Source organism: Aotus nancymaae, unplaced genomic scaffold (assembly GCF_030222135.1).
Source record: "Aotus nancymaae isolate 86718 unplaced genomic scaffold, 86718_ANA_hifiasm-v0.15.2.pri h1tg000095l, whole genome shotgun sequence".
NCBI lineage: Eukaryota > Metazoa > Chordata > Mammalia > Primates > Aotidae > Aotus > Aotus nancymaae.
Window position 1 is genome coordinate 777,618 of NW_026988510.1, and position 19,719 is coordinate 797,336.

The following is a 19,719-nucleotide window of genomic DNA, read 5'->3' on the forward strand; positions in this document are numbered from 1 at the left end:
CCGATAAAAACTAAGTCAGCCTGCTTCCTTTTGTCCTCCTCCGCATCCGATGCACACCCTATCAAAAAATATCTTCCCTTTTAAAATCACGTTCAGCAGGCCCTCTCCCTTACTTTCCAGACCCACAGATACCGTACATGCTAAAGTCCATAACTATACACTCCTTAAGTCCTTACAGGGGCTCCAGTCTGTTCAATCCCAAGTACACCAGCTCATTAAGGAAACCCGTCCCACCCCAGTAGACCTTGCAGACCAGCCAGGAGGCTGTCCCTGTTAAAAGATTTGCCACCTCCATTGAAAGGGACCCTACACGGTTATCCTGACCACACCCACTGCATTCAAGGTAGACGGACTAACAGCCTAAATTCATCACACCCCCGTCAAGACTGCCCCACCGAAGAAACAATAAAGCATCAGCCATCCATCCCCTAATGCACTAAAACTAAGACTGTGCGCTCTGCAGTCACCACCCTCGCCACCCTAATCCCTACTCTAACTCCCTATAGCGGATGCCTCGTAAAGCAAACAACAATACTAACCTACTAGAGAAATCAATAATTTAATTCCTATAAATAAAACAAGGGGGGAATGTGACATGGTAAAAGCCCCATAAAACGGCACACCTCAACCATACCTCAGCTTTCTGCTGAAACTGCTTTCTGTACCCCTGATGTGACAGGCAAGCAGTCCAAATCCACGCCACCTTGGCCCCTGCGACTTGTAATAAGTAACTAAGGTCTGTAATTTCCACCCTACCCAGGCAGTGTGTAAACTAACGCTTATCTTGACTTCTGTGAACCACTTAAGTAACAGTCGGAATATCCGAAGCCCCTCACCGTCAGGAGCTGGTTTACAGAATGTCCAAAGTCCACTGGCCCTCGGAATGTCCGAAGCCCCTCGCCCCCACCCCTGCCCAGAAGGTGGTTTACAGACATAAAAAGTCTTGACACCCTCCTTTCGAGGTCATGGGTTGGAGAGACCTGAGTCCTCCGTGGCCGCCTGCAGTTTGGCCTACTTTTGTCTTAGGGTCGACTTTCTCTGCTCGCTCTAATACAACAGGGGAACTCCCTCTGGGGAGCTGCCGCACCAGCGTTGTGCCTTCCCGTCGTGAGCGTGATACTCCCTGTGCTCTTCATGTCTGCTTCGTGTTTGCTCAGCCCTGTTTGGTGGTTGTCCGTGTGGAGAGCCTCTGCCTCTCTGTTGCCCGTGTTTGCTTTCCCTGCGCGGCTCGTTGTCTTCCTTGGTATCATGTCCTGATTGTTCGTGGTCAGACAGAACCATTCACTTTCTGTATCCAGCACGTTTTCTCATCCACTTACAAACTTGAGTAGTTGAGCTGTGTATTCCTTTGCGTGTTTCACGTATGCAGTCGTGTCATGTTAAGATCGTTCGTACTTCTGTTTTCCTCGGCGGCAGGGATCGAGTCCAGTCTGATTCCAGAGGAGGCCTTATCTTTGGGGTACACACGTTCCCAGCTCGGTCTCCGTGTTCACAGCGTACGCTGTGTGTTCATGGCGCTCACCCCATGTTTATGGCGAGCACCTCCTGCATTCACGGTGTGCACACGCCGTGTGGTACTTCGTTTGTATTCTAGAATTGTTCATGTGCCTTTGGACAGGCAGTTTAGTTGTGTCATTTTTTGTATTATGAAGAAAACTGCCTTTAATGTCCTTGTACTTGTTTGTAAACACACACCCTCCTTTCAGTCCACGTCATGGGAAACTCACTTGCAGCTCTCGCTTGCTGGGGCGGAGCCCGTCTTCTCCCAGCTGTCCTGGCGGAAGTGCTGGCATGCGTCTCCTGCTGGCTGTAATTTGCTTTTTCCTGATGAGAAACACCTTTTGAATGTTCATTGTCTATTTGGATATTTTCTTTTGTGAAGTGCCTGTCAGGCCTTTTGTTTCTATGTTTCCTGGGGTGTGCCTGTAGGCTTTCTTGCCTTCATCCGTGGCCCTGGGGACAGCCTTCCTTTTGCCCAGGCTTCCTGGAGGCCTTGATGAGTTTGGGGTTTTTTCTCCCACATCACAAACAGTGTTGAATTTTATCACAGCCCTTTTCTGTAGCTCTTGAAGTGAGCACGATTTTCTTTCCTTGGTTTCTTAATGTGGTAGAATACATTGCTTTCTACATTGCTTGCATTCTCACATCTACTCCTATTCCTATCATTTGTGTTACCTTTTATATATATGTATATATATCTGTCTGTGTTCATAAGGTATGTTGGTTTATAATATTCTTTTCATGGAATACCCTGTTCAGTTTCTGAAATTAGGGTTATGATAGCCTCCTCGGATGTTTGGTAGAACCCTCCCCTGGGCCAGGAGTGTTCTTGGAGGAAGGGGTTTGAGATGCGCTCCTTTCTGGTGTGTACCATTCTTTCCTGGCATTTGCTGGCCCTGTGGAAAATGCCTCTCTCATTCCAGTGAGTGGGGACTGCACTCTGTAGCAGGGGAGGCAGGGGCGTCGAAAAGCTCTGGAGATGCAACCAGGCGGCGGGCGAGCTGCATCCGGGCACCCAGGCCGAGGGCCAGGAGGGTCCTGCCCTGCCGCGATGGGTGTCACGCTCCTGAGACCCCGTCTCCCTCCGAGGTCTGCCTGGCGCCCTCCTCCTGTCCCCATGCTCACTGGAGAGGTGGGCACACGGCCATGACTCAGGTCTTGCCTGGCAGCTTCTCTTTCACTCCAGATGCCTTCGTGAAACAAGCTTGCAGCATGTTCTGGAAAGCTCTCCCATGGTCACTCAGGGATGTTGCTGATTAACTGCCAGGTTTGGTGGGTGCAGTGTTGACCTGTTGAGCTAGAAGATGCATCTGGGCCCCAGGAGGCAGGACTGTGGCTGGGGGTGCTTGGGCTTCTCAGAATAGTTGAGCGTCTCAGCCCTGGAGCAACTGAGGCCTCCAGTGCTCTGAGGGTGCCGCTGACCACTGCACCTTATTTGCCAGCAGCTTACTCAGGGAAAGTTCCAGAAGGAAGGCTTACTGGTGGGGAAGGGGGCAGTGTGCTTCTGGGGACGGTGCTGTCCATGAAGGCAGCTAGATGCAGCACCCAGGACCTGTGTGTGTGACATGCTTGGTTGGTGTGGGTGGGCGCTGCCCTGGCATCTTCCCTGTGGCTCTGCTGGTGCCCCATGTAAGGGAGGTCGCCATTTCTGGAGCCTCCACCTCTGACGTGTACTGGAGAGGCCATGGAGTGGAGTTGCTGAGCCTGTCCAGTCCTGGTGCTGACTAGAATTTGTAAGACTCCAGTGAGCAACCTGAGCCAGGCCAGCCTGCCCACCCACCCCCAGCCCACCCCGGTGCTCCTGTCTACTCTGAGAGGGGGTGCCGTGACAGTGCTGGCGGTGCCTGAGTCTGTCTCGGGGCTTCCCCCCCAGTCCCCCACTCCCACCCCGGTGCTCCTCCCTGCTCTGTGAGAGGGGGTGCTGTGACAGTGCTGGCGGTGCCTGAGTCTCTCGGGGCTTCTGCTGTTGTACACTCTCCTACCTGGGTTTGAGATTGTGCTCCCCACCCCCTCCCTCTCCCTCCATGGCTCCCAGTTGTGCCATTCCATATGCGTCTTGTGACCTCACCCGCACGGTACCGTTTAGGAGACTGCAGAAATTACAGAAACCCCGTGTCCCAAGCACTGTGTGTCACACCGGCTCCCAGTCCCCATCCCCAGGGCATGTCCTCCGGCCAGTGGATTATGCCCATGAGACACACTTGCTCAAGGCCAACGTTGGGGCTGGGGCTGGAGTTGGGGCTTCTTGGTCCTGCCCTGCATCTTGCCTGCTGGGTGGGCCTTGCACTCAGACCTGCAGGGGGCTCTGTTACCCCACAGGGTTCCTCCTGCCTCTTGGGGAGGTGAGAGATGGGGGCCAGGTGCTGCGCAGTGGCCTCTAGAATAGCGGACAGTCCATGTTCAAGAATGGAAAAGGCGAAACTACAGCACAGCCCGTGTGAGATGGGCAGAGGAAGGAGTGCCAGCTCCCAGAACTGAGGGTGGAGGGAGCCTAGCCCGGCCACTCCCCTGGGGAGGACACACATCTCCTGGAGGCCCTGCCAGCCTTCACTTCACAGTGAGACTGCTGATGGGAACGTAGCTATGAGTGGCAACGCCTCTCTTTGGAGAAGGCAAAGCCCTGGTTTTTCCTCATCGTCTAGCACTTCCCCAGGAAGGCAGGAGTGGAGTGGGAGGTAGCACGTGTCTGCCACCTCTGCTTTCTCCACACACACACAACAGGGATTTTCCGAGAGCCCCTCAGGTGCACAGGACGAACCGTGGGCCAGAGTCAGGGCCGAGCCACAGCCAGGCCCCAGGCTTCTGGGTGAAGGTCCTGCGGTTGGTGACCAGCCTCACCTGGCCACGCCCCGGGGTACAGGAAGGGCATTCATTGCCCACATAAGAGATCTGCTTCTCCTGGCACATGAAACAGAATCGTAGTGGACAGTGAGCTTGAGCATTTAATTTAGGAATAATGACTGAAAGCATCCCTTTCTTTTCTAGGATAAAGATAAAGTTTCTCTAACCAAGACCCCAAAGCTGGAGCGTGGCGATGGCGGGAAGGAGGTGAGGGAGCGAGCCAGCAAGCGGAAGCTGCCCTTTACCGCGGGTGCCAATGGGGAGCAGAAGGACTCGGACACAGGTACCAGCCCGCAGCCCCTCCTGCAGTGAGCCCTCCATGGGCATCCCCGGCCCCCGCCCGCCCCTCCCAGCTTTGCACCAGGACCCACTTGAGCGCTCTGCAAGCTATCCAGGCCAGGGGCAGCAGGGCAGGAGCACAGACCCCCATGCGCCACCTCCTCTTCACTCGAGGCTCAGCCCCATGAGGCTGATTGGAGAGCTGCACCCTTGGGTCCCACACGCATGGAGATGTCTAGTGCACGTCCAGCCCTGGGCGAGGTCTGGGGCTGCTCACCTGTGGGTCTTCTGACAGCTGGGCACAGGAGGGAGTCCATGGTTCCCCTCAGAGCCACAAAGGCACAGGAAGAAACTCCATCATTTGTAGTAAAAACCAAAAGGAGCCTTAGAAGTGAGCAGGAGCCAGGGAGGTCTTCCTAGGTGCAGGCGGGGCCTGAGGCTGCAGAGCAGGGGTGTGTGCCCGTGTGTGTGCCCATGGGTCTGCCCATGTGTGCTTGTATATGCCCGTGTGCGCATCTGTGTGTATGTGCCCATGTGTGTTTCTACGTGTGTGTCTGTTCATGTGTGCTCTGTGTATGCATGCTTGTGTGTGTGCCCGTGTGTATGTGTGTGTCCATGTTTGTGTGTGTGTGTGCCTGAGTGTATATGTGCTGGTTTGTGTGTCTGCCCATGTGTGTGCCCATGTGTATGTGTGCCCGTGTGTGCCTATGCTCGTGTGTACCCATGTGCGAGCCCACACATGTTCATTGCACATGCTCCTGGTGGGGTCAGTGCCTCCTGCATATCCCGCTTTCCAGCATATTCTGTCTTGAGCTGCTGAGTGGGGAGCCCAAGCCTCTGTGCTGGCCATGCTTGCTCTTTGGTGATTCTTGTGCCCAGAGGCCTCCTTGTCCTCCTGGTCATCCGTTTTCTCTGCAGCCCTGCTGGGGAAGGTTGGATGCAGTAGAGCACTAGGCTGACCACAGAGACTGGAGTGAACCGGGAGAGCTCTGAGTCAGGCCCTAGGTTCTGTTCCTGGCTTCCTAAGACTCCAGATGCAGCCGTACCACAAAGTGCAGAGGCTGTGCCAGGATGTGGGGTTATTTCAGATGGGGAAGTGGTCAAAGTGAGAGAAGCTCATGACACTGAGAGAGTTGAAGCAATGAGAATCTGTGCCCCCGCTTTTGTTGGCACAGCCCAGGAAGCTTCAGCCTTTATGATTGTGTGACTGCTGCAGGCCCGTTCTCCCCCCGCCCGGCCCTACTTGGGGTGCTCCCGGGATGTGCTCACAGTAGCCTGGTAGAGACTGCCAAGTGAAAAGCCAGCAGAGAGGGCTGGTTTTCCCAGACAGGAAGTGAGGGGGTGGTGCAGTGCCAGGTACATGGCCAGCACATTTGGGGACAGGAAGGCTGTAGGGACAACAGCACAGACCAGGGGATGGTGCGTCTTCCCAGCAGTGGACAGCTTCAAGGAAGTGCGGTGGGAGGCGCCGGGAAGCAAGTGGACAGAATGTGTGGACGGGTCGTGTGAGGACCTTAGCCCCCAGAAGGGAGGGCCTGGGCAGCTCCCCAGAGCTCTCGGCTGCTGTCTCGGGCTTTAGGCCTAGAGAAAATCACTCCAGGCCTGAAAACCCTGTGTTTACTCTCTTTCTTTGGTCCCCGTGCTGGTTTTGTTGTAGAAGGCCGTCATGTTCATACGTAGCTGTTAGCTCTTTGCATAGTGGCCATGTGGGAGTTGGCTTCAGGCCTCTCAGGTGTCTCTGTGACGTCTCTGGAAGTGTTGCTGAAAGGGTTAATGAGACAAGCATCTGTGCTTCTGCTTCCTGGGAGAGCGATCTGAACTGGGTAAGGTGGTGTTCCCAGGCCTACCTGGTGCCCACCCGCTCTGGCTGGTCAGGTGTCTTTGTGGTGGCTGTTTCATCCTGGTGGAGAGAAGCGGTTGCCCAAGGCCCCGTTGTGCCATCAGAAGCCTCCAGGGTCTGTTGATGGGTGGTGCCCGCATGGTGCCAGCCCCACGCTCACTCAGGCTGCTCTCGCTCTCTGTAGGTCTTGGGGGTATTTTCTGCCACAGCCCTTAGCGCTCCTGGAACCATGTGTTGAACACCACATCCTTTCTCTGTGAGGGGCAGGCCCAGGTGAGGATAGGTGGGGAGAATCCTTGTGAGGTAGCAAGCCAGTAAAGAACCTTTTTTTTTTTTTTTTTGGGAGACAGAGTCTCACTCTGTCACCCAGGCTGGAGTACAGTGGCGTTTTCTCGGCTCACCACAACCTCCGCCTCCCAGGTTCAAGCAATTCTCCTGCCTCAGACTCCTGAGTAGCTGGGATTACAGGCATGGGCCATCACGCCCAGCCAGAGAGACACAGGAAACGTAGTATTTGTCCTCCTGCGTTTGTGATCCTTTCAGGGCCAATTTAAATCACTTCCTGTGTAATATGCTTTGTTTAACGTTGCAAAACTTGATTTCCTGGGAAGATTGTTCCCATGTATGAGTGTGGGGGGTTGCTTATCCTAGAAGCTTGCATTTTAACCAGGACCCTCGTAAGGTAGCCAGTCCCCCTCCAGCGTGTTCAGCCCCACCCTGGGCCAGGAGGCGGGCTGCTGGGCACTGTGGCTCTCACACACCCTGTGCCCCTCTCCTTCCTCCAGAGGAGCAGTTCTTGCCCAGAAGCAAGTGGGATAGAGGGTGAAGTGCACACCTCAGCTGTGCCTGCCTGGTGGCCACAGCAGGGGTGAGAAGAGAAACACTGGTCAGAGTTAATTGACAAGTGATGGATAGGAGACTCCTCTCTGGTCCCCAGGAGTCTGGCCCCTCTGGAGGGGTGTGGGTGCCCCCGGGCATCCTTACCAGGTCCTCCTCCTGCAGTGTCCCTGCAGCACTCTGCTGAGCAGGCATGGCCAGTGCCCTTTGCCATGGTGGGAGGGTTGCAGGGTCACCACCGTGCCGAATATCTTGGCTGTGCCTGAGTGGGAGAGGCCGGCACACCTTCCTCAGAGACCACTATGTTGCCTTGGGGGTGGCTCCCACCTCCGAGACGCAGGGTGGAGTCAGCCCTGCCCGTGGTCCAGTCCTTTGGAGGTTTGGCCTCTGCAGTGCTTAGTCAGGGCTAGGGGCGGCCTGCCAAGATCAGCATGGCTCTGTCTTGTTGTGAATCAGAGCCCAGTTTAAAGCAGTCCCTGGTTATGCATCTCTGCGGTCCCTGGTTATGCATCTCTGCGGTCCCGGCACAGCCGCATGGAGTCTGTGGCTGACCAGGTAGATATGAGCGTGTGACAGAATCACCTCTGCGCCTTCCAGAGTGCTGGGCAAGAGCGCGTCCCAGGACCAGCCTCTGTTAGGGCTGTGGGTACAGCAAGGACTGGGAAGGCACCTGCCACGTCCCGGCCCTGAGACAGCTCTGCCCACCCAGCCCTCTCAGACCCGGCTGCCCTGGGACTTTGATCCCCTCTGGCCTGCCCTGCTCTGCTGCCCTGTCTGCCCAGGGCCTCTCATGTCTGCTTTTGAAGTCTGTCCTCTACCAGTTCAGTGGTGCTCTCAGTTAAGCCTTACCACTGAAAGCATTCATATTAAATTATATGATATCTGGGATTTGCTTCAAATTATACTACTTTGTCTATTTTTTTATATGTGTAAGTTTTCCTAAAACTTAAAAAATCTAAAAGTAGCCAGGCACAGTGGCTCACACCCTCACAGGACTTTGGCGGCAGGATTTGAGACCAAGAGGTCGAGGCTACGGTGAGCCGTGATTGTGCCACTGTACTCCAACCTGGGCAGCAGAGCGAGACCCTGTCCTTAAAAAATGAAATAGATAAATAAATAATCAGTCAATCAGCTAATGTTTTTGAGGTTGCTGTGCATCATTGCCTGGCCTCCCTGGGGTTCTGGGGAGCTTCCTGCCCTGCTGTTTCTACTGCGCCTTCATCTGTGACCCTGAGTCTCACTTCTCCCTGCCTAGGACCGCCGGGGTCCTGTTTGTCCTGGGGCAGCCACGAGGGAGCCCTCGTCAGGAGCGCCAGGGGCCGAAGCTGTCTGCCCTCTGCACGTGGATGTTTCTTTGGAACAAGGGGAACAATTATGATTTTCTTACTTTGCTTTGGCCTGTGAATAACCCCTTTTCTCTGGTGTCTGGGTGTGCGCTCTGCAGTGCTGATGGGCACATGCCCATCCTTCAGCGTTAGGTGGGTGGCATATTCAGTCTTTCCCGACGTCATGTTTGCTCCTGGTGCTTCAGAGATGGCTGCTCTGATGTTTCCTGCTCCCCATTCCTGGAGGGAAGTGGCAGGCTTAGCCACTGCTGTCTGTGGGACTTCTCAGAACTGTGAATGCCAGACCTTGCCCAGTGCTCGAGGCAACAAGCGTGTGAAGTTGAAGAGGCTTCTCCCACACGCTAAGCTGCAGTGGACCTGGGCGAGCAGAGCGTGAGTGCCACAGGGCCCAGGCTGTGCACGCAGGCAGGGCAGGGGCCTGGAGAGCATGGCGCCCCTGGGAGCCTCTGGCCAGGAAGGGCGTGTGCACTGCAGTGTGCTGGGGACCAGTGGTCTCAGCTCATGTCTTGCTGAAGGTCCAAGGCACTCACCTGTGTGAGGATGTTAGCAAACACAGTGGGAAGCCCTGGTACACTGTCTCCCCCAGGACGCAGCAGGGCCAGCAGGGAATAGCAGATCCCACACAGAGCACTGCCGGCAGGGAACGGCCAGCCCGAGGCCAGGCCCCTCCCCTTCAGCGTTCCTCTCAGGCAGGCCGGAGCCACAGTGCCTACCACATCATCTCCTTCCCCAGAACCCCCAGCATACTCTTCCTCCCCTGCTGGCTGCACAGGGGCCCGGCTGCTGACCCTCTGCCACCTCCTGAGTCTCAGGAAAGCAGGGCTGGCCTCTGGATACAGAGGACTTCATCCTGCCGGAGGATGATTGGCCGGTGGGCGCTGGCATGCCAGCAGACAGGCAGAGTGGGGCTGCAGTGAAGGCCATGGTGGTTGAGATGAGGGTGGTAGCCAGGTCTCAGCACAGTGAGGATCCTGGGGTAACCCTAAGAGCCACATTCAGGCAGTCATGAAAAAGCACATCAGAATAAAATATTTTCAGATGATTAAGAACTCTGCGTTATTGGTCTCTGGTCCTACTATTTCTCAATCGTTTTTCCTCTCTAGTCGGAAGCAGGTTCTCATACAAAGGGAAGCTTGGACTAGCAAAGGAAAGTTTCTTCCTGTTTAAAATTCTGTATTCCCCAAGCTGCAGCAAAGGCCTCCCTGACACCCCTCAGAAGTGCATTTGGGCCGGCAGCCAGGCCCATACTGTCAGCACAACACAGGCAAGCTGGGTCCACAAGCCCACCCTAGGCTGGGCGATTTGCTCAGAGGACCCCAGGACTGGGAGCCAGTGTGTGCACAGCAGGTGGCCGCAGGGGCCATCCCCTGCCTCCTGGCTCCATGCTGTTGGACTTTGAGCCCATTTTTCAGCCTTTCTGTGCCCCTCAAGAGAGGAGACCCCCACCCCCAGCCCTGTGCTCACACCTCCCACACACTGGGCCAGGCAGGCCTGTGCCCTGCAGGAGGGACAGACACAACTCATGCCTCGGCGCAGGTTTGGATGTTGATCTTGGTTATTTTAAAATACCCAGTATGCTTTGTGAGTGGAAAGGAGGCCGGGGTGGGAAGCTGTTCTGTTTGGTTGTCGTCTGAGCCCTCTTGCGGGCATTGCTTCCTTCCTTCCTGCTTTCCTCTTCACCGTGGTGACAGCTGATGCTGGTGAAACCAACATTGGGCTTGGGCCCTGCTCCTTCACCCCCGCCACATGACCCTGTTTGCCTCCACAAGCTTCCTATATGGAATGGAACTGGCCCTGCTGTCGCCCTCGGCCTGGAGACGGGGAAGGCATGGGGATGGTCTGGGCAAGGGCTGGGCACACAGCCTCACCTCTGTGTAACCCCTTCACGTACCCTGCAGAAGAAACTGAAGCTGAAAGGCATAAGAGATGACCGTAGCCCCTGTCGGAGGTGGGGAGGGCTGAAGTCACACAGCAGACAGGTATAGGCCCTGTCTTTCTTTAAATGATCAATGATGGTAATAGAAAGAAGGCAGAAATGGAGAGAAACCTGGAAGTTGGAAGGAGAAGCCAGTCTCACCACAAGGTGGCCCACACTGCTCAGCCGTGGCCCTGCCAGCTCCTCTTGTTGGTCCAGGACAGGCTGTTCGGAGCTTCTGTCTCGCTGGCCTGAGGATGGTTTTGGTGGGAATACACTGCACACTCTCTTGCAGTTGTGCAAGTACTGAGCTCAGTGCTTAGGTGGGAACTTTGGAGATCTGACCACCCGCCCCGTGTAAACAGCCTTGATGTAGACTTCTCAGCCAGAAGTGCTGTATTTCATGGCTTTGAACATCAAGACTAGGCCACATGTTTGGTTTGGATGGCATGTTTTTGAGGTCAAGTGAAACAGAAGCTGTGAGCAGCAGCCGTGCTCCTTGGTGCCTCACCCCTGTGGGACTGGCCCTGCTGATCAGTTACATGAGCTGTAACGTTGCACATGAACTTTCTGTTGTTTCAAAGTATCACCATGGAAACATCCCTTTGTAGAGTAGAATCGAGAGTGTACTGACATCTTAGAATTTTATGGTGGGACATAGGAATCACATTTTCCTATGTGGAGTGCGTCTGCTAAAAACTCTTGCTGGAAAAGCCTAGAAATTAGAGGTGCAAAATGATTGCTGCCAAAGGCTTCTGTTTAGATGAGTAGCCGAGGCCTCGCAGCTCCACATCCCGGGGGCTCTTTGAGGGTCCCTGCATTGGAGCCCAGCCTCAGGCCTCCCAGGGAGGCAGAGGAAAGGGCTCTAAGCCCAGAACCCACGGAAAGCTTGTCCCTTCAAGAGGGGACACCTTGGGCTATCAGGGAAGAGACACACTCCCCCCAGTTAAGGGGACAGGTGCTGAGGAGGGATGAAGGGCTTTGAGAGGTCACGCCAGAGACTTCTGACCCAGTCCTGCCCTCTGATGGGGCTGGCATTTGGACATGTGCTGTTGTATGCTGCTGGCATTTGGGTTTGTGCTGTTTTATGCTGCTGGAAGTGTCCCATACTCCCTCAGGCCCCCACCACAGCAAAAGCAAACCCTCTCCTGGCTCTCAGAGTGCAGATAGAGGAAGAGGTTGGTGGGAATTACAGACCTTGAGGAAGAAAGCTGTCCTGAGAGAGTCAGCAGGGGTCAGCCCAGGGACCTCACATGCTGCGATGGTTAAATGCACAGTATCCATCAGTAGAATGCAGTGAGAGGATTGAAAACTGTCGAGTATCACACAGATACTTCTAAAGCACCAGTGGAATATCTGGAAATGAAAACTGTAATCACTGAAATTAAAAACACAGTGCGCAGATTACGTAGCTTATTAGATACGACGTAAGAAAGTATTGGTGAATTGCAAGTTCTAACAAAAGAAATTGCCTAGAGCGGGGCACAGAAAGAAAATACTGGATGTGGTGGCTCCCGCCTGTAATCCCAGCACTTTGGGAGGCTGAGGTGGGTAGATCACCTGAGGTGATGAAGTTGAGACCTGGCTGGCCAACATGATGAAACCCTGGCTCTACTAAAAGTACAAAAATTAGCCTGGTGTGGTGGTGCACGCCTGTAGCTTCATCTACTCGGGAGGCTGAGGCAGGAGAATCAGGTGAACCCAGGAGGCGGAGGTTGTGGGCGACAGAGCGAGACTCCCTTCTCAAAAAAAAAAAAAAAAGAGAGAGAGAGAGAGGAAGAGAGAAAGAGAAAATGAGGCGGGGAGCTATGGAGAAGAGAATGTGGCCGAGCTGCAGAGAGAGAAGGGGCAGGGAGATGGTGGCTCCAGAGGGTTTTTCAAGGTTCATAAAGACACAGTTATACGCAGGAGAAAGAACAGTAATTACACATTTAAATATGACTCTGAAGGGAAGTTTTCGGAACAGCAAAGGGAAGATATTAAAAGCAGCCAGATGTGGTGGCACATGTGCCCATGGTCCCAGCTCATCCAGAGGCTAAAGTGGGAGGATTGCTTGAATCTGGGAGGCCGAGGCTGTGGTGAGCTGAGATTGCCCCATTGCACTCCATCCTTGGCTACAGAGCAAGACCTTGTCTCAAAAGGCAGCCAGATAGAGATGTTCCCTGCAGGGCACCCTCAGGCGGGTTACAGCCCCCCCCCCAGGAGAAAGAACAGTAATTACACATTTAAATATGACTCTGAAGGGAAGTTTTCGGAACAGCAAAGGGAAGATATTAAAAGCAGCCAGATGTGGTGGCACATGTGCCCATGGTCCCAGCTCATCCAGAGGCTAAAGTGGGAGGATTGCTTGAATCTGGGAGGCCGAGGCTGTGGTGAGCTGAGATTGCCCCATTGCACTCCATCCTTGGCTACAGAGCAAGACCTTGTCTCAAAAGGCAGCCAGATAGAGATGTTCCCTGCAGGGCACCCTCAGGCGGGTTACAGCCCCCCATCCCACCTGCACAGCACCTCCAGGGATGTCACAGCCCCCCATCCCACCTGCACAGAGCACCCCCATGGATGTCACATCCCCCCATCCCACCTGCACAGAGCACCCCCATGGATGTCACATCCCCCCATCCCACCTGCACGGAGCACCCCCATGGATGTCACATCCCTCCATCCTACCTGCACAGAGCACCCCCATGGATGTCACATCCCCCCATCCCACCTGCACAGAGCACCCCCATGGAGGTCACAGCCCCCCATCCCACCAGCACAGAGCACCCCCATGGAGGTCACATCCCCCCATCCCACCAGCACAGAGCACCCCCATGGATGTCACATCCCCCCATCCCACCTGCACGGAGCACCCCCATGGATGTCACATCCCCCCAGCCTACCTGCACGGAGCACCCCCAGGCGGGTCACAGCCCCCCATCCCACCAGCACAGAGCAACCCCATGGCTGTCACAGCCTCCCATCCCACCAGCACAGAGCACCCCCATGGAGGTCACATCCCCCCATCCCACCTGCACAGAGCACCCCCAGGCGGGTCACAGCCCCCCATCCCACCAGCACAGAGCAACCCCATGGCTGTCACAGCCCCCCATCCCACCAGCACAGAGCACCCCCATGGAGGTCACATCCCCCCATCCCACCTGCACAGAGCACCCCCAGGCGGGTCACAGCCCCCCATCCCACCAGCACAGAGCAACCCCATGGATGTCACAGCCCCCCATCCCACCAGCACAGAGCAACCCCATGGATGTCACATCCCCCTATCCCACCTGCACAGAGCACCCCCATGGAGGTCACATCCCCCCATCCCACCAGCACAGAGCACCCCCATGGAGGTCACATCCCCCTATCCCACCTGCACAGAGCACCCCCAGGCGGGTCACAGCCCCCCATCCCACCAGCACAGAGCAACCCCAGGCGGGTCACAGCCCCCCATCCCACCAGCACAGAGCAACCCCATGGCTGTCACAGCCCCCCATCCCACCAGCACAGAGCACCCCCATGGAGGTCACATCCCCCCATCCCACCAGCACAGAGCACCCCCATGGAGGTCACATCCCCCTATCCCACCTGCACAGAGCACTCCCAGGCGGGTCACATCCCCCCATCCCACCTGCACAGAGCACCCCCAGGCGGGTCACAGCCCCCCATCCCACCAGCACAGAGCAACCCCAGGCGGGTCACAGCCCCCCATCCCACCAGCACAGAGCAACCCCATGGCTGTCACAGCCCCCCATCCCACCAGCACAGAGCACCCCCATGGAGGTCACATCCCCCCATCCCACCAGCACAGAGCACCCCCATGGAGGTCACATCCCCCCATCCCACCAGCACAGAGCACCCCCATGGAGGTCACATCCCCCCATCCCACCTGCACAGAGCACCCCCAGGCGGGTCACAGCCCCCCATCCCACCAGCACAGAGCAACCCCATGGCTGTCACAGCCCCCCATCCCACCAGCACAGAGCACCCCCATGGAGGTCACATCCCCCCATCCCACCTGCACAGAGCACCCCCAGGCGGGTCACAGCCCCCCATCCCACCAGCACAGAGCAACCCCATGGATGTCACAGCCCCCCATCCCACCAGCACAGAGCAACCCCATGGATGTCACATCCCCCTATCCCACCTGCACAGAGCACCCCCATGGAGGTCACATCCCCCCATCCCACCTGCACAGAGCACCCCCAGGCGTGTCAGAGCCCCCTATTGCACGAGCACAGCACCTCAAGGGAGGTCACATCCCCCCATCCCGCCTGCACAGAGACCCCCAGGTGGTCACATCCCCCCGATCCCACCTGCACAGAGCACCCCAAGGGACATGCCTGTGGTCCCTAGAGGTATCTCTAGGTGCTCTCACTCTCTTCTTACCTGCAGGCAGCACCCTACACCCGCTGTGCTCTGCACCGTGGAGGGGCAGGGAGGAGGTTTTGCATCCTCTCCTCTCAGAGGGCCCTTTCTCAGGGGCGCACAGCTCCGAGTCGGCCCAGGCTGGGGGAGGAGGGCAGGCAGGCAGTGCGTGTCTCCTCTGTGGGACCTGCTTCTGTGGCACCTGAGGGTGCAGGTGCCTTCGGTGTGTGTACACGTCAGGGACCCACTCAGCCGCTCTCAGACCATGGCGTTGCTGGGCTGGAATGGAGAACAGACGTTGTCGAGCCACGGGCTGTGGTACACGCGGGTCTCTCTCCAAGGGTGGGGCTTCTGTGGTGCGTTCCCTCTACCCCAGAGGCCACTGGAGTGGGCGGTGTCTCAGGCCTGACAGACATGCAGGTTTGCTGGGCTCCGGAGCTTGTGTGGGGCTTGGTGTGTGTTGTGGGCCTTGGGATGCTCACAGCTGCAGGCGCTTGCCTCACAGTGGAGAAATTGGCATCCTGGGAGATCCGATTTCATATTGGACTTTTTTGTGTTCGGACAAGTAAAATGTCCTGTTTTGGGACTGGGAGAGCTGGGTGAAAAGGTGCTGCTTCCCGGGAGTGAGCTCTTCCTAAGTTTGGGGCAGAGTGAGATCCCTTGGTGGCTCCAGGCACCATAATTCACCAGGAGGCTGGTGGCACCTTCCATGCGAATTGCTGGGAGCCATTTAAAGCTGTCCTGGCCGTGTGAACTCAGTGTTTCTTCACCAAAGCTCAGAGCAGAAGCAGAGGGGAGGCCTGGTGGGGAGCGGGAGGGATGAGGCTCAGGCCCTGGAGCCCACCCAGGAAGTTACTGGGAGCACTGAGTCCTGCCCAGTCTGGACATGGATGCCTGCTGCACGGGAGACGGCAGGCCTGGGGCTTGCAGCCACCCTGCAGGAGTGGGACAAGTTGTGTTTGCCATAGAAAGCAACTCTTCGCTGCCCATGGATCAGGGGTGCGGTGTGGGTTCCTGGCCTGCCAGTCTAAGGGCTGAGTTCTGAGGAATGCCTCTGCTTCTGCTTGTTCACCTGACACATGCCTCCTAGTATCCTTTGATAACTTAAGAACGTGGACACATCTGCCCTTTGGGATCTGAACATACTGCCGCCCAAACCCTGCACCACCTCCTTCCTGTGTCCACCCCGTGTCCACACACAGCACAGATTGGGGCTGGCCCATTTGCTTTTGATTCTGACGGTGTGCAGGGGAGTGAGGAGATGCCGTGTACTCCCTGGCGTCTCCTGTGCTGTGTGCACCTTGCTGAAATCCATGTGTCTCGGGGATTCTGCTTTCCTCGTGTTCTCAGCAGGCTTCATGTCCCTAAAACAGTAACTCCCCTGCTCTGGGTGACGGAGGGAGCAGGCCTCTGAATGTGCGTGGCTAGGTCGTGGAGGTGAGGGCCCTGCAGAAGTTCTCAGCTTCTTGTCCAGACGACCGTGGGCCCCCATCCCAGAGAGAGGAGGACTTGAGGACTTTGGGTGTGGGAGCTGGCGTCCCGGAGCACAGGGTTTTTCTGGCACCTTGGCTGCCTCTTTCCTAGAGGGAGGCAGCACGCGCCTGCTTCTCTTGCTGCTTAGACATGGCTGTGGGAAGCAGCCTAGGGAGAGGCTACCGGCTTGCAGCATGGAGAGTGCGGGGAAGGCATGGGGCGCGTGCACAGAGACGCACGGCCAAGCGTCCGACTTGGCAGCTACGACCCAAGCTCACTGCTAAGGTGCGGATACGCCAGTGGGCTGGGACTAGTGGCCAGTGGCAGGGCTGCCTCCCCACCACTGTGTTTGCCAGGTTATATGAGGGGCTGGCACCGGAGCCCGAGTGCTTTCTCAGATCTGTGCATTGAGGACAGTTTAAAAACTAGCTGGTGGTGGTGATGGCAGCCTGCAGTACTTGGGGTTTTGCCCATGAGAGTGACGCGGGTCGATGTGTCCAGTTGGCCCACAGAACACACGAATCCACATTCTCAGCATGCCACAGACCTAATTCTTAAGAAGGGAGCCTAAAATAACCGTTAAAAGAATCAGGGTTTGTGGGCAGTGTCTTCTTAGGAAAATGACGGACACATCAGTGGGCACATTCACGGGGCCTTTGGTGGTGAACAGCAAGGGAGTTGCACCCTGGGAACTGAGCTGACACCAGTTAGGACCCTTCTGTGTTGCAGTGACCATGCAGGTGTGGGATCCAGGGAGTCCATTGTTACAGATGTCACCCACTTCTCTAGGGTTAGACACCAGCTGAGAGAGAAGTTACGTCCTTGAAGAGGGAGGCTTCTTGGATGTGCTGAGTGGAAGGGAAGGAGGTGCCTCAGAGGAGAGCTTTGCAGGGCCACATCTCCCTGGTGGCCCTTCTTCCCCATGTGAGGCCTCTGCAGAGCCCTGCCTCTGGGCTACAGCTCTGCACCCCATGACCTAGAACACCCCAGAACCCACAGGGCAGCTGGAGGAGCATCTCCGTCCACAGTAGGTCACTGTCAGGCAGAGGAGAAGGCAGCTTCTGGAACACCCCAGAACCCACGGGACAGCTGGAGGAGCATTTCCATCCACAGTAGGTCACTGTCAGGCAGAGGAGGAGGCAGCTTCTGTGCCCCCGGCTCTCGGTGCTCAGGGCATCATCTTCTCTTCCCCACCCCTGCCTCCTGCCTCTCTTAAAAGACACAGCACATGAGTTGTGTTAGAAGCTGGTCTAGCGTTCTGTAACGGGTCAGTTGAGTGCAAGGCGTCCTCGCTTGAGGAGGCTGAGGTGGAAGCAGCCGAGCTCTCACACCGTGTCTTGTTAGTGCTCTGTGTTGATGCCTTTAGATGCCTCCAGCCCAGTCCCTGTTGTGGTGCTGCAAGGCTGGTACGCTCCTCGAAGCACCATGCCATGAGATGGAGGTGCCTAGAAGCAAGAAGAAAGGTACAGTACTGACCGGTTGGCCTTGATTTACTGATGTGTTTTAAACTGTGTCTGCCATTTATATCTGCACTGTTTGTTTGGAGGAGGGATGGGGAAGGTGGAATTTCATTTCAGGCACGTGTATTTAACAGAGACCTGTCCTGTGTGAGCCAGGTCGCCGGTGCTAAGCTGTCCCACCGCATTCATGTGTGGCACGAGGTCTGGGGAGGCCCAGGAGAGGTGCCCGGAGTGAGTGAATGCTCGGTGGAGGTCCAGCCTTAGCAGACTTGAGGGGCTGATAACCAGGTGTTTAAATGGTCTCACAGTCACTGCTGAGAGGTGAGGTGGGCGGCACGTTCCCAACGCCATTGTGCTCTCCCCACTCACAGGCCTTCCTTTCTGCTCTGTAAGGTGTCAGGTGGACGCAGGGGGCTCCGTAACGTTAGGTAAGGACCTGGGTTTGGGGGACACCATGGCATGAAATCTCTCCTCCCTCTCTCCCTCGCCCGCCTCACAGAGAAGCAGGGCCCTGAGCGGAAGAGGATTAAGAAGGAACCTGTCACCCGGAAGGCCGGGCTGCTGTTTGGCATGGGGCTGTCTGGAATCCGAGCCGGCTACCCTCTCTCTGAGCGCCAGCAGGTGGCCCTTCTCATGCAGATGACAGCCGAGGAGTCTGCCAACAGCCCAGGTGAGCCTGGCCTGTGGGTGGTCCCTGGCGCAGGGAAGGGGCTCTGCTTGGTCACAGCCCTGTGCGAAGGACAAGCCCTGTGCAGAGGGACCTCATGATGGTGGCCTGGGCTTTTGAGGATTCGACAGAGCGGGGCACCCACAGTAATGCCCACCTGTCCCCTCCTTGGCCTGCAGTGGACACAACACCAAAGCACCCCTCCCAGTCTACAGTGTGTCAGAAGGGAACGCCCAACTCTGCCTCAAAAACCAAAGATAAAGTGAACAAGAGAAATGAGCGAGGAGAGACCCGGCTGCACCGAGCGGCCATCCGCGGGGATGCCCGGCGCATCAAGGAGCTCATCAGCGAGGGGGCGGATGTCAACGTCAAGGACTTCGCAGGTGGGCGCCCTGTGCCTGGCAGGGGCCCGAGAGCCCTGCTGGAGCCCTAAGCCTCCCATTGGGTCAGAGGGTTGTGCCCTCGTGGGGCACTGCAGGGCCCGGGGCTTTCACAGCCACACTCACTGCAGTGGAGTTCGCCGTTGCTGAGGAGCAACCACTGTCTCATGGAAAGTATTTCACAGTCAACTTGTTTGCTCTTGGTTTTATTTTTAGACAGGGTGTCTCGCTCTGTCGCCCAGGCTGGAGTACAGTGGCGCGATCACAGCTCACTGAAGCTTTAAACTCTTGGGCTCAAGTTACGTTCCCACCTCAGCCTTCCCAGTGAATGCAGACACACCCCGCCATGCCTGGCTAATTTTTTTATTTTTTGCAGAGATGGGGTCTTGCTATGTTGCCCAAACTGGCTTGAACTCATGGCCTCAAGCCGTTCTCACATCTTGGCTTCCCAAAGTACTGGGATTATAGCTGGGAGCTGCCATGCCTGGCCTATTTTTAAAAGGACTGAAGAATTTTAAATTTTAATCTGCTGTGTTCCATAAACCGCACTTCCAGTCCTCTGGAGGGGTCTGTCCCTGGTGTGTCTAGCAAGTGGCTGTGTTTCCCAGCAGAGGGCACCTCTGAGCCGGGAGCCCCAGGCTCGGTCCACACCCTGAACTCCCCTCACTTCACAGGGCTGGGTCCTGGGGCTTGCCTGGGCCTGGGACAGAACTGAGCGAGCCTCCCCAGACCCAGGGGCTATTCTTTTTTTTTAAGGGTCCCAGGATTAGAGTTTAGTCTTGTGTTTCTTTACATAAAATATCCACATCAAACCTGGGTGGTCCACATACC

At 56.3% G+C, this 19,719-nt stretch overlaps 1 protein-coding gene across 6 annotated transcripts in view; it reads left to right on the plus strand.

The window, feature by feature from the left end:
• Nucleotides 1–19,719, plus strand: part of ANKRD11 (ankyrin repeat domain containing 11) — a 225,046-nt gene that overhangs the window by 183,957 nt on the left and 21,370 nt on the right. For 5 of the 6 annotated variants that reach the window (XM_064369922.1, XM_064369925.1, XM_064369924.1 and 2 more), the window contains exons 4-6: nucleotides 4,486–4,624; nucleotides 18,341–18,511; nucleotides 18,688–18,891. In XM_064369922.1, coding sequence (XP_064225992.1) covers nucleotides 4,486–4,624; nucleotides 18,341–18,511; nucleotides 18,688–18,891 — 514 coding nt within the window. Of the gene's footprint in view, nucleotides 1–4,485; nucleotides 4,625–17,747; nucleotides 17,845–18,340; nucleotides 18,512–18,687; nucleotides 18,892–19,719 lie in introns of those variants that run through there. The other variant, XM_012466030.3, reaches the window with a different exon arrangement.